The sequence below is a fragment of the Phycodurus eques genome, chromosome 5 (genome assembly GCF_024500275.1).
Source record: "Phycodurus eques isolate BA_2022a chromosome 5, UOR_Pequ_1.1, whole genome shotgun sequence".
Classification (NCBI taxonomy): domain Eukaryota; kingdom Metazoa; phylum Chordata; class Actinopteri; order Syngnathiformes; family Syngnathidae; genus Phycodurus; species Phycodurus eques.
In genome coordinates, this window is record NC_084529.1 from 4,809,430 (window position 1) to 4,822,733 (window position 13,304).

At 42.0% G+C, this 13,304-nt stretch overlaps 1 protein-coding gene across 3 annotated transcripts in view; it reads right to left on the reverse strand.

Moving 5' to 3' along the window:
- Nucleotides 1-3,251: 3,251 nt before the first annotated feature.
- LOC133402873 (S-adenosylhomocysteine hydrolase-like protein 1) overlaps nt 3,252-13,304 on the reverse strand; it is a 29,511-nt gene continuing 19,458 nt past the window's right edge. For 2 of the 3 annotated variants that reach the window (XM_061677118.1, XM_061677120.1), the window contains 15 exons: nt 12,627-12,738; nt 11,589-11,711; nt 11,413-11,513; nt 10,404-10,506; nt 10,218-10,312; nt 8,047-8,153; nt 7,778-7,894; nt 7,631-7,694; nt 6,793-6,881; nt 6,638-6,708; nt 6,144-6,238; nt 5,606-5,704; nt 5,184-5,252; nt 3,689-3,767; nt 3,485-3,609 (listed from right to left, as the gene is read on the reverse strand). In XM_061677118.1, coding sequence (XP_061533102.1) covers nt 3,485-3,609; nt 3,689-3,767; nt 5,184-5,252; nt 5,606-5,704; nt 6,144-6,238; nt 6,638-6,708; nt 6,793-6,881; nt 7,631-7,694; nt 7,778-7,894; nt 8,047-8,153; nt 10,218-10,312; nt 10,404-10,506; nt 11,413-11,513; nt 11,589-11,711; nt 12,627-12,738 — 1,449 coding nt within the window. Of the gene's footprint in view, nt 3,416-3,484; nt 3,610-3,688; nt 3,768-5,183; nt 5,253-5,605; nt 5,705-6,143; nt 6,239-6,637; nt 6,709-6,792; nt 6,882-7,630; nt 7,695-7,777; nt 7,895-8,046; nt 8,154-10,217; nt 10,313-10,403; nt 10,507-11,412; nt 11,514-11,588; nt 11,712-12,626; nt 12,739-13,304 lie in introns of those variants that run through there. The other variant, XM_061677117.1, reaches the window with a different exon arrangement.

Sequence of the window (13,304 nt, forward strand, 5' to 3'; positions counted from 1 at the left end):
ATGATCCTCCCAGCACAACAACTACATATTTCAATACATTACTGAAGTAGGATTTCCACATATCTGTACTTTGTTTCCGGTTTCACGTTAACATTTGACTAACTTTTACTCCGATATATTTACCCTAACTCGTTACTAGACAGTAAAATGCTGCACTTGTATCTCCTCCTCTTCTGTGTATGGCACTGGTATATTCACTGTGCTAGCAGAACTATCAGTGAATTACCAACGGGCCATAAACAGAGTTGAGACAGAACCTCCATGAGAATCTATCTATCCCGCCGTCTGAGGTCGACCGAGTGCATCTGATCTACTTTGCCCATTTTGGCACTAGCACATTTTTGCTTTCTGTGTCTGTGCTTGAGCAGTCATGTATGGTGCCAAACTAGGACAAGATGGACATTCATCTGCGCGTGTGTGTTCTTTTTTGCGCACGGTGATGGTGATATCTAGGTCCGGTGACCTCAGCCCGGGTGTTGAATGATGAAACTGCGAGGCTGATCGATTGCACCGTCCTTTGTAGAGATCGCTTGCTGTTGTTGCTGTGGAGACCGGCGCCGGGTGTCTGAGAGGATGCAACCTGAAACCGTGCCGTCGCACGGGCCTGGATGGCCCGGTGGCTCTCTTGCGGTGTTTGGCAATGTTAGAACTCACTCTGGTGGCTTGGAAGGATCCGGTGGTTCTAGACTTGCCAAAAAACTGACGGGGAGATTGCGACAGTTTCATGAAGTTATTGGCCAGGACGTACGGTGAAGGCGAGTGACCGCAAGGATTTGTGAGTGACAACATGCGCATCAGTGAGGGCTTTACGGTTACCTTTCCTCTCCTGAGTGTCCTGTAGTCTCAGAACAACATGACAACTACTGGAGGACACTACTAGCATGTCTTTCTAAGGAAACATTAGTCATTCACTCAGTAAATCAGTCAGCCAGTGAGTTAATATGTCACTAACTCAGTCAAATAAATCAGTCAATCTGTCAGTCGGTCAGTTAGTTAGTCACTCACTCAATTGCTCCATAACTCGGTCGGTGAGTCAGCCAGTCAATCAACAAGTCAGTCAGAAAGTCAGTTAGTTGGTCACTCACTCAATCAGTCGGTCAGTCAGCCAATCAATACAGTAAGTCACTTAGTCAGTCGCTCACAAATCATTCAATAAGTCAGTCAATCGGTCGGTCCCTGAGTCAATTAGTCAGTCAATCAGTAAAGTCAGTCAATTAATTGATGCCTGGATCAAATTTGATCCTTCACAATTGCACCATGTCAGACTACTGCCATCAAATCGTTCAGCCACTGGCAACACTAGACGACATGTATTCCGATACCACCGGATCATCAAAGACTGTCGGGGAGGCGTGACCAGAAAACATGCCACCTTTCACTGCAACCGGATACAACCGTTACCGTACGGACGAGTTGTTGTCAAACAATGGATCGCCGCAACAATATTGGGAAAAAAAGAACAAAAAGAGGGCATCAAATAAAATGTGCAATGTCACCAGGTGCTCAGTAGATGATGTTTTGGGCTGTCCATTCAAGGATTTAATACGATATGGCTCGCAAGCAGGCAACAAAACGTTACATAGCCTAGCAAGCTAGTGCTAGCGCTACTGTTTGTACGTATACATGCCCTCTACATGCTCTAAAGCTTCGGTGAACATTGGTTTGTGCGCCGTGTGAAAAAGTGTTTTCGACGGCGACCAAGTATGTTGACAACGGCAAGCACGCGAGGCAAAGCGTCGGTCGCAATACGCAACCCTACTGGTCGACGTCCGGGTGCGCTTTCGGAGAGTTGTCGTTGATAGGTCACACGTTTTATTTTTGCATCGTAGGCCCAAATTTGTGGTCGTGGGTTATGTCACACGACAAGAAGTTTCTGAGAAATCACCCGCGATAGCAAATCGGGCCACTCTCAGGGCTAAAATCCTGTAGTCTGATCTCTGCATCATCAATAAATCGGTCAGTCAGTCAATCAATAAGTCATCAGTTGGCCAGTCAGTTCGGCGGTCGGACAGTCTGTCAAGATGTCACTCCATCAATAATCCAGCCCGTCTGTCAGCTAGTCAGTCAGTCAATCCATAAATCGGTTGGTTGATCACTCACTCAAGGTGGTTGATTCATTATCCATCCATCCACGACACATCAATGGACAGATGGATTGATGATGATGATGATGATGATGATGGTGGTAAAATGATCAAGCTGTCTGTCATCCATCCATCAGAAACCTTTTACCCAACCGACCAAACACAATTGGTGAAAGGAATTGATCATCCAACCTTATCACCCATTTGTCCATTCATTCATCAGTCATTCCCCGTTGAATCTGTCCGTCCTCCCAACAACCAAAACAGCCAATCAACCATCGGTTGGTTGATTTTCGAATTATGTCCCATCCATCCATCCAAGCAAGGAAGCAAGTAACCAACCAACCAACCAACCAACCGATGGCCGGTGAACAGCTGCTAGCAGTGATTAGCGTGTGTGCATCAAAAGCTCTTTAAGCAGAATCCCTGATTGGGAGGAGACAAGGACACGCACGCGCGTGCCTGCACACACGCACACACGCACTGGATTCTGGTTATAAGAGAATATATCACTAGTGACCATCTGTCATTGTGCTTTACTAACCAATGGATTATCAACTAGCCACACACACACGCTGGTTATACAGTGGCGACATTGAAGTTGATTGGCTATGCAGCCTAAACCACTGATGACCGTTTTATGACCTTCGTGTACATTTTTATTAACACCGTCCTGTAATGTTGGTCATTACGTGTAATTTAGGGCCAGAGAACTCGTGATTAGACTCATCTGGTAATAGAGAATGGATGGATGGATAGTGCAGTATTGTTATGCGTTGATTATCACAGACAGACACAATTCAACAATGGAGGTTGCCAGATTACACTGTGACATCCGCCAAACGGCCGTTTAAGCATGTATTCGCAATCCTTATTAGCCAGTTAAATGTTGTGCTAGAGGGCCAAAAAGTGGAACAAGTAGTGGGGAAAACGTTACTAGTACGACACGGTCATTCTACAAGCGCACTGAATTATTTTACGAGTGAGGACAAAGAGCGTACTAGTACATGGATATCATTGATATCAAATAAACGCTCAAATGGCTTCCCATAGTGAAAGCTAATGAAAGCAACTCATTTCATTCTCGTGGAGAAAAGGTAGACCAGGAAAAACACTGAGAAACCACGTGTACAGTTTATATTTACAACTTATTTATTGTTATCTCTTCATGGGTGCTTTGTGCTAAATGTGCAGCGTGAAATCCGAATGTGCCACTTGACGAAACAAGTCAGTAGTGAATAGTTAACCGTGTTTACAGTTGGTTTTATTTCAATATTCAGAATAATAACATAACATAAACAGGAAGTCTTCGGGGTCCCGGAGGTCAATACCTGCATCAAAAAAAAAAGCTTTTAGTGAGCCATGTTATGTCGTAAAAATGTAATGTTTGTGCATGTATGTCACCTATAATAATTAGGCTTGAAGGGTCCATGCTTGCTGATGCCCAAGTATTTGGTCTGCTCGTCAGTCAGCTCGGTGAGGTGAGCGTCAAAGCCGGGAAGGTGAAGACTGGCCACGTATTCGTCTGTCACGATAAATATTCAGATACCAAATTTGTGGCATTTGGTGTCCAAATGATTGTCAATTGTAGTTATTGAACTTGCCCATCTTCTTTGGTAGCAGGTATACATCCTGTTTGTATCGTCCGTCTGGAGCGTTGTACAGCTCGATGAGGGCCAGAGCCTGAACAGAATTGAGCGACAGTCATAATTCCACCGCTATATCACAGATATTTACAACGTAAAACTACCTCCGAAAATTCTACTTACAAACATTTGGGACATACGAACACAGGAATGTTAGTTAATAAGTTTAATACTTCTGCAAACGCTAATTCCCATTAGCCTGTCTATGGCATTTTGCATTATAGGTTAGCATTAAGCTAGCTGACATTCATAAAACGAAATTACAGTGGCGCCTTGAGATACGCGTTTAATTTGTCCTGTGTCGAAGCTCTTAACTCAAAACATTCTTATCTCAAATCATCTTTGACCGCTGAAATTAATTATAATTATAATCAGTTCGAGCCTCCCCGTCTCCCCCCCCCCCAAGAAAAAAAAATGTTTTTGTTTTTTAATAAGGAAAACTAGCACTCTGTAACATTGTACTTTATCAAAACAAAGGGCAATAAAATAGTCCAAAAAGTAGCTCTCAGTTTCAGTAAGGTTGGTGAGCCCGCATCTAATGTTTCATCCATCAGTGTGCTGCGCCTTCTGGTGTGCCCGCCTTGGCCACCAGGGGGCGCTATTGAATAGTACAGTCATGCAGACAAACGAAGAAGAATAGACTTCTTCTTCTTCTTCTTCTTCTTCTTCTCCTGCTGCTGCTGCTGCTGCTGTTACAGCACTCAGTAAGTTGCTGTAATATTAGTATTTTTTTATTTTTTTGTCAAGGACGAGGAATATTTGCCTGTGAATAACTTGTAATTATCTTTATTTTACTCTTAGTTGGACCCAAAAATTCAACTGGGAGTGGCAGTAAACAGCCTTAAACCTCTCTTTTTTTTGATGAATTGTTCACCATTTGTTAAAGTGTTGCTGACGTGACGTGAATTGAGTGACGGCCGCCACAAAACACTCGTACGTCGGGTCACTCGTATCTCAAGGCACCACTGTATATGGTTTGGTTGAACATTTTGGTATTGAAATATAGAATGTTTAATAGTCTTGTTTTGTCAGTTTCACAGCAAACTTCAACTGGGAGTGGAAAACAGCTTGAAGCAAGACCACTTCGCCTCTTGCTTTCAGATCTGTGCGGGACGACTCAAGAGTGACGTCATGCGATAGTATCCCATTTCCTGACAGCAGGTGTGAGAAAAGCTGCTAAGAATAGATGTGCTGTATTGTGCATTAACTGCCGTCTCCACAAATTAAAATGACTTTGTGGGCACTTTTTTTTGTTTTATTATTATTTTTTTTTCTTGCTCGTAGTGATGACACCCGGAAACCGTTTTAAATTGTTAAGAAAAGAATGCCTACTATGTCTGCTTTAATCAACCCGGAGTTACGGTCGAAATCTTAGACTCTCAACATGAATGATACGTGTCCCAATACTTTTGTCAACACCATAAAGAAAACTGTGTGTGTGCAGGTCACACACCTGAGTGGTGGAAGTGACGGAGAGGACAAAGGGGGGAACAGTGGAGCAGCTCAGATTCAGCAAACCGCCCTGGGAGTATGACAACAAACACCATTGGTCATTGGTCAGTTGAAACAATCCACATTTTCAACATCCAATCAGACGGCAGACTAATTAATGCAGTGCGGTAGACCCGCGTAAACCAGGAAACTCAATGATGTATTTGTCAATTTAAAGTTTTCCTGCGTTATTTAGGATAAACCACACTATTATCGACCCCAAGTCACCCTTGGTCAATAATTTGTAAGAATATCACACATACATGGAGACTGACCAGTCGTGTAGATCTGTGGAAAAAAAACTTAATTTTGCATATTTTGACAAGTTTCGGCCCCACGCCAGCGATATTCATAGCTGTTATATAATAAAAGTAGCGACATCACCTCAGCTAGCAGGACGATCCTCCTTCCATCTGGCCATATGATGTGGTCCACCCGAGGCCTCACGCGCTCCCACCGCAGCTCGGCACTACGCAGACTCGCCTGACCAACAATAACGACGACAACTTGTCATTTTCACAAATGTCAATAATGATGTAATTTAATAATGTCGTTTGGCTGAAACACTAGAAGATGCACTGACATACATTTAAAACCTAAATTATCAAATGTATTCCTCTAAATGTTAATTCATTCCCAACAGTCTATTTTCATCATTTTGTAGCATTTCTCTTGCCTGAACTTCTTCCAGTAAGTGGACGTTACGATGTTTTTTTTTTTTTTTTTTTTTTGGTCCAATCAGTTTCCAGCGTCTGTGTTGCCATGTCAATCGAATCTACCCATGGCCTTCACAATTTGTAGTGCTGCCTGATGTCACTTAAACTGTATTAGCAACGGGACTATTTCTTTAACCGATCAGATTTCAAATTCGTCCTCACAGTCCAGTTCAGGGTGTACCGCGCCTCTCGGGCAAATATTTTACCAAATCTATCTCTGTGTTGGAGTGTCCCATGTTGCAGACGATGCAGCCGTTCTTCATCCTGTCCAGATGTTCCCGGCCCAGCACGTGTTTATTTCCTGCGTGGCAAAACAATCAACGAGTTTGTTGTGGCGCACTCACCCTAGTGAGGAGAAGCGGTTCACAGAACGGATGGATGGATGTATTAAGTCTATGTGAAGCATTACAAAGCCTGTCCTAACTCGTGGTCAAAACCGTCCCTTTCAAAGCTATGTGTTGGCATAACAATCGGACACCTGGGTATGCGGCCTTTTGGATCCCCGGAAATGTTTTGTACTTTAGTACATTTTCAGAGTCCGTATGTTCATGCTTGAATCAAGATTTCTGCTTTTACCAAGGTAACTTTTTTCGACAAGTATATGTACTTCTACTCAAGTAGAGAGTGTGAGTACTTTTGTCACATCTGGCTGTGACGCAGGACAGTTTCGTGCCTATGTGACCTCGGTGCGCGCGTGTACCTGTGCAGGTGATGACCACGTCAACCAGCCGGACCACCTCACTCAGCTGGATTACTCTGAAGCCGCCCATGCTATAAAAAACGTGGCAGAGGCGTCCAATTCATTCAGGATATGTTTCTGGTTTTAAACATGCCCGTGTTCATAGCTTAGCGTACCAGGCCTGGAGGGCACAGATGGGGTCCACTTCTGTCACGTACACGATAGCGCCCAACGCTTTCAGGGCGGCGCAGCAACCTTTGCCAACCTGGAGCAAGAACCTTACGGATTCTCAATGCTACCTGACGTATAAAGCCGGGGGCCGAGTACTGTCATTCCCAACCGGCGTGCCATCAGAGATCATCGGACGTGCCGCGGGATATTATCCAGTTTCGCCAAATTGACGGTCAAGATAGGACTGTTTTTAGTAGTAAAAAAAGTGATTCATGAATGAGCTTCAGAAACACCAACTGCTCAAAATCCGTCCACCATCAATTCACATTGGCTACCTCGCAGTGAAAGTTTGACAGTATTTGTTGGGTTTTGTGCTCGCATTTGAACTTTTTTTTTTATTTTTTATTTTTTTTAAGCAGGTGTTTTGCCAAATTTCCTTTGCCGAACCATGGGTCCTAAAAAAGTAAGTGCTGAGAAGAAGTGGATGAAGTCCATTGAATTAAAGCATAAAATCATAGACATGAAAAAGTAAAAAAACAACATTTACAAAACAAATTTCAAAAGCAATATTTTTTTACTGCCCCTTGGTGGGCTGCAACAGATTAATGGCATTTCCATTCATTTCGATAGGGAAAGTTGATTTGAGATACAAATGATTTGAGTTCCGATTGTGGTCATGGAACGAATTGAAATGGGAGTCAAATATCTTGGTTCATCGATCTATGCCAGCGACGTACAGTGAGAGGAGAGTGAGACGAGAATTTTTCCTGATGTAAAATAGGCGCCTTGGCTCGCAAAGGTTGGGAAAACGCCGGCCGAGAGAACAGCAGCACGTTTACTGACCTCACCGTAGCCGCAAACCAGCACCTGCTTGCCGCCAAACATCACATCTGTGGTTCTCTTCAACCTGAAAGCAACACGGTCAGCTGTGTAAGCGTGTGCGTGTCTATGTCTGTGTGTGGTTGTGTGATTGTGTGCGTGACCGCTCACCCATCCAGTATGGACTCCTTGCAACAGTACAAGTTGTCGAACTTTTGCTTGGTCACCGAGTCGTTGACGTTAATGGCAGGAACGCACAACTTGCCCGCCTTGGCCAGCTGGTACAAGCTGTCGAAAACACGGACTCGGTCACGGGACTAACGAAACTTACACATCAAGGTACCGCGGCATTATTTTAGGCAATGCTCAAAATTTTCAGAGGGGGGCGTCAGTTAGTGGGGGCCGGAGAATAGCGTGGGGTTTACTGCGTGTGAACTAACCGATAAACTCCTGTGACGCTTTCTTCCACGATGCCTCGTATCTTTTTGAACAGGCTCGGGTACTTCCTGTAGATCCAGTGGGTCAGGTCGCCGCCGTCGTCCAGAATCTGACCACAGAGAAGAGACCGGCGCTCTTCATAAAGAGTTTACTAATATATTCTCTCGATCGCGCTGATTTTCACCTGCGTTGTGTTGGGTGAATCTGGAACATATTCCCAGTGATAAGTGAACTTTTTACCTTTCTGAAGAACCAGCCATGACCCCTGACGGACCCTCAGTGGTGTGTAATGGTGCTATGGAACAAGGTGTGCAATATAGAACTGCTGCATCTTGTCCAAGTTTTAAATTATAATTTTTTAAAAAATATTTATATCTCCTGTGTGAGTGCGTTTGAGACCCAGAGGAACTTTATCTCATTTTCAGTACAGTAGACTGATCATTAACCTTGCTGAAACTCGATCTCACTTTGGAACACTGTCAGGATGGCCGAGCGGTCTAAGGCGCTGCGTTTCAGGTCGCAGTCTCCCCTGGAGGCGTGGGTTCGAATCCCACTTCTGACATAAAGATTTTAGAGCTTGTAATTTTCTTCGCATTTCGACACATCTATAGCATAGATGACAGTACTTTTACGTTTCTGCTACTTCACTCAAACTCCGCCTAAAACAAGCAAAAGGGCAGCTGTCAAAATAAAGATGCAAAGTGTTTGGTCGGCTTAATTTGCATTCCGTGATGTAACATTTAGATGGGTTATTGTGCTAAAGATATACTAGTAAAAGAGATATATTGTTGCCTTTACGCTAACGATAAGTGTGATAAAGCTTCAACATTGCTGTGCAACCTCAACTGACTGAATGCCACCGAAATAACATTTTCGTGACAATGGCCACTAGGAGGCAGTAGAAAGCCGTGACATTTACATTCACTCGTGATGAAAGTATAATACGTTAATAAGTTCAATTGAAATGTTAAAAATAGCATTGAAGGCTACAACAAAGTATAATCACGCACAATTATTAGTTATCAATTATTGTGTGATTACTAATTAATCATAATTAATCGTGAATTTTGTATGATAAAACAAGGAAATCTTCTGAAATAATAAGAAATAATATTTGATATATTAAAATGAAAAACGTTTGTATATAATAGTATAGTAATATTACTTAGCAATATAAAATAAAATTTAACAAAGATATTGCATGAGATAAAAATATGACCATTTTACATTCAAATATTTAGAGTAATGATATAAAATTAATTAAATATAACAATAACATAATACAATTTAAATGTAAGGCCATGTTCTAAAATGATTTTTAAAAAAGGACATAACATTTTTTATTTAACTATAGTAAGTGTAATAATTTTAAACTGAATAAAATATCTAAATTTGAAATTCCTTATAAATATATGTATATTATAAATTATAAGAATATATTCAAAAATAAACATTTTTGAATAAGTAGCATCGTTATTTTAAAAATACAGTTTATATAAGTGAGTATAAAAGAATTACATATGGTTTTATAAAAACTCATTTTGATTAAATGTTTTTATTTAAAAAAAAACATTTTTGTGTGTAATGTAATTGGTGCATATTGATGCAAATATAAATTTAACACACCCAAATATTAAGGACATTTTCAAGCAGGATATAGATGCTGCACTAAAATGAAAAAAAACTATAATATTGTAATATTTCTAAAAGTATTTAAAATATTATTTCTCATTATTGCAGAAAATGTCCTTATTTGTGTTTTATCATCACACTATATTATAAATGTCTTTATTACTGTTACATTTTTAAAATAATAATAATTATAATAATTATTATTATGTAAATAAATATAAATATAAAAATCTAATAAATAATAATAATAGGCGGCAGGGTGAGCGACTGGTTAGCACGTTTGCCTCACAGTTCAGAGGACATGGGTTCAAATCCCGGCCTCGCCTGTGTGGATTTTGCATGTTCTGCCCGTGCCCGCCTAGCTGGGATAGGCTCCGGCACGCCCGCGACCCGCGTGAGGAGAAGCGGCTCAGAAAATGGATGGATATACTGTAACAGTATTTTTGTTATTGTTTTATTATTGCAATTGGAAGAGCTTAAAATAATTTTCGAAGTCCAGTGTAACAATTCAAAAAGGTCCAGTAAAAAGTGTCTCATGTACCACATTGGGTTGCCAGATGTCAGCCCCGACGCAGCGGTCGATGCACCACCAGAAGTCGTCTTCTGACTCCCCTCTCCAAGCAAACACAGACGCACCTGAGTTGACATTCAGAACAGGAAATAGTGTGAGAAAGACAGGAAGTGCTGGGAAACAACACAAAAACAGTCCTCTCGCATCGTGTTGCACCTCCCTTGGCCAGAGCCGCAGCTACGGCGTTCTGGGTGGAGAAGATGTTGCACGCGGCCCAGCGGCACTGAGCTCCCAACACCGACAAAGTCTCAATAAGAACCTGGAACACACACGCACGCACACAAAGTCTTTGGAATCGAAGCGGAACCCTAAGTGGTGCTTTCTTTCAATCTCTTATTATGTCTTTATTGTGTTAATGTTCATGTTTTTTTGGGGTGGGGCTAAAAACTAGCTCCGTGACGAAAGAGGGCCTGGCGTGAGGCCCTCCCCCACTATATTACTAACGAGCACCGTCTATGGTTATCTGCTGGAATTGCGCATTACTTAGCAATAATAGTTTGGCCTGTTTCTAGTGCAACTAAATCGAGCCACCAAGCTATGCCTGCAACCCGAAAAATGCATTTTCCCTGAAGTGTTTTTGTTTTTCGGGCTAATGTCTCTTTTGTGACGGGCGATTTGGACAGCTCCTGTTACGAGTGGTTAGGCTAGTACGTATTAGTCGCTATTGGGCTCCCGGACCGGCATTGGCTCCGTCTAATACTCCGCAGCCTAGCTCCACGCGCCACGCGTAGATCCACACAACAAAAACACTTAAGGGGAACTTAACTGTTTTATTATGTTTGCTAGCCCGCGAGCTAATGAGGAGCTTTTTAAAAACACCCTTCTCTGTGGTCTCTCAAATTTACAAGACATTTTCTGGGCCACTTTACTGGGACTTTAAAGTCGCATTTTTTTTTTTTTTTTGAAGGTTTACAATTACAGTACGAGCTATGTTCATTTCCACGAGCCCATCTATGGCGTTTCGGATTACATCTTAGCTTCAAGCTAGCGGACATTCGATAGATGAAATCCTATGGCTTCGTTAGCGCCACCTCGTTCTGTGTCAAGCTCGTAACTCCGTTTGTACAGTGGTACCTTGAGTTTAGCTTGTTTTTTTTTTTTTTTTTTTTTTGTTTTTTTTCCCCACTGTGCCTTGGCTCAATAACGGTTGGGCGAGGGTGCTTACCGCCGTCTGCGCAGTGATGTGTGTGCAGCCAACCACTTTGGCTCCCGCCAGAGGTTTCTCCGCTCCCACTTTCTTCCTCAGGACCATCAGAGCAGGCATCTCTGAGCGCAGACCACCGGCATCGTGAAGTGCAAAACATGAATAGTGAGAGTGCACGTGTGTGCGCTTCTCCTCACCTTGCTCTGCAATGCAGATTTCGCGACGTCCAAAATCAGCCTGTTTGATGTTTTTAACACAAAAGGACGTCTTCTCGACCTCTTTTCTCGGAGACGTTTCATCCTCGGAGCTGGTACTGCCCACTATACAACACAATAAAGTTAGGTCCACATAAAGTTAGTTCGCATTTTTACACAACGTGAATTCCAAATGAAACAATCAAGCTGTGACTAGCGTGAAGGATTATAGCATTCATTCGAGAGCCATTTTCCTTTAGCTAGCTCGATAAATAGATACAGATTCAAATGTTTGACTGAAATGTTGAGTTTCTACAGCGTCAATTGTATTTTCAATAGTTCGCTAATTCAAAAGTTCGCCGGCTACTTCAAGTTAACTGGCTTTCTAACCAGCAAACTACCCAGCTGCATTTCTAGAATACGCTAGAACGACAGCAGCTAGACAACTCGGTGCTAGTTAGCTAAATATTAGCATGTCCGCTGGGCTTTCCACCCCGGTTCCTTTGATTCGTCTGTTACATTATCAGTATTTTCTAATTTACTTGCAGTCTTATTGTTTTAACAAACTAAATTGTACTGAGTTAAGACGGTTGGGTAAGAAAGAATGGAGAAAATGACTTGTACGGTTTTCTTAATGTACTTTTGGCAGTTAGCAAGCCAAAAGGAGTGGTATGACAACGACAACAATATGTGATGTGACGTCTTTAACTGTAGCTTGTCCTGTACTAATAGATGTATGTAAATCCATGGTATTCAGAACAAGGTGCTATTTTGGTGATTTGGGCCCTACTGTATGTCAAGGTCAGGTTCATTTAAATAAAATCACCCACACACAAGTACGCTCGTATAGTGGATTAGCTTTGGTGTGTTAAATCAACCAAATGTAAAAAAAATTTTTTTTTAAAAATCATGAAAGGGCCCTCACATTTAGGTTTTTATGTGGCCCTCAGTTGAAAAATATTGGACCACCCTGGATAGGCCAGTCTCGAGAAAGTGTTTGAGGAAACCATATGACGATATTTGAAATGTTGGTTCCCGCACCTGAACTGTAACTCTCGGCGGACGACTGCGAGATGGAGCGAGACCGTGAGTGCGGGACGGCCTTGATGGGACGCTTGTTGAATTCTTGTTTCTGCTCCGTCAACAGTATGTGCTGCGGGACCATGAACAACAACAACATTACACGTGCACCTGAACTACTCTTACAGTGAAACCCCGTTTATCGAGGGGGATACAGTACATTTCAGACCCATCCGCAATCGGTGAATTAGCGAGACCATATCATTTTAAAATTTTTCAAACACTTTTACCTCTCCCACACGCTTAAAACACATTTCATCTTATTAAATGTAATGTAAATGTGTTAAAACATACTTTTTTAAATATTGTATATATATTCAAACACAAAAAAATGCAAGCGTAAAATGACTGTGTACATGCATGTGCCACAAGATGGCGGCAAAGCAATATTAGCAATGTTAGCCATGTCTAACATCTAAAGCAATGTTAGACATGGCTTTGGCCCAGGCACAAAACCAGACAATATGAAGAGGAGTTTTTATTTCCTTCAAACAACAGTGGATAAGTTCCCCGCGACAACAATTAGCAAATGTACAGGGGTTCACTTTACTCCAGATGACCAAGATAGCACACCACACACATAACGAAATCTCCACCGACAATTAGGAGTCTCCTCTCCCAAATCAGATGCCTGTTGTA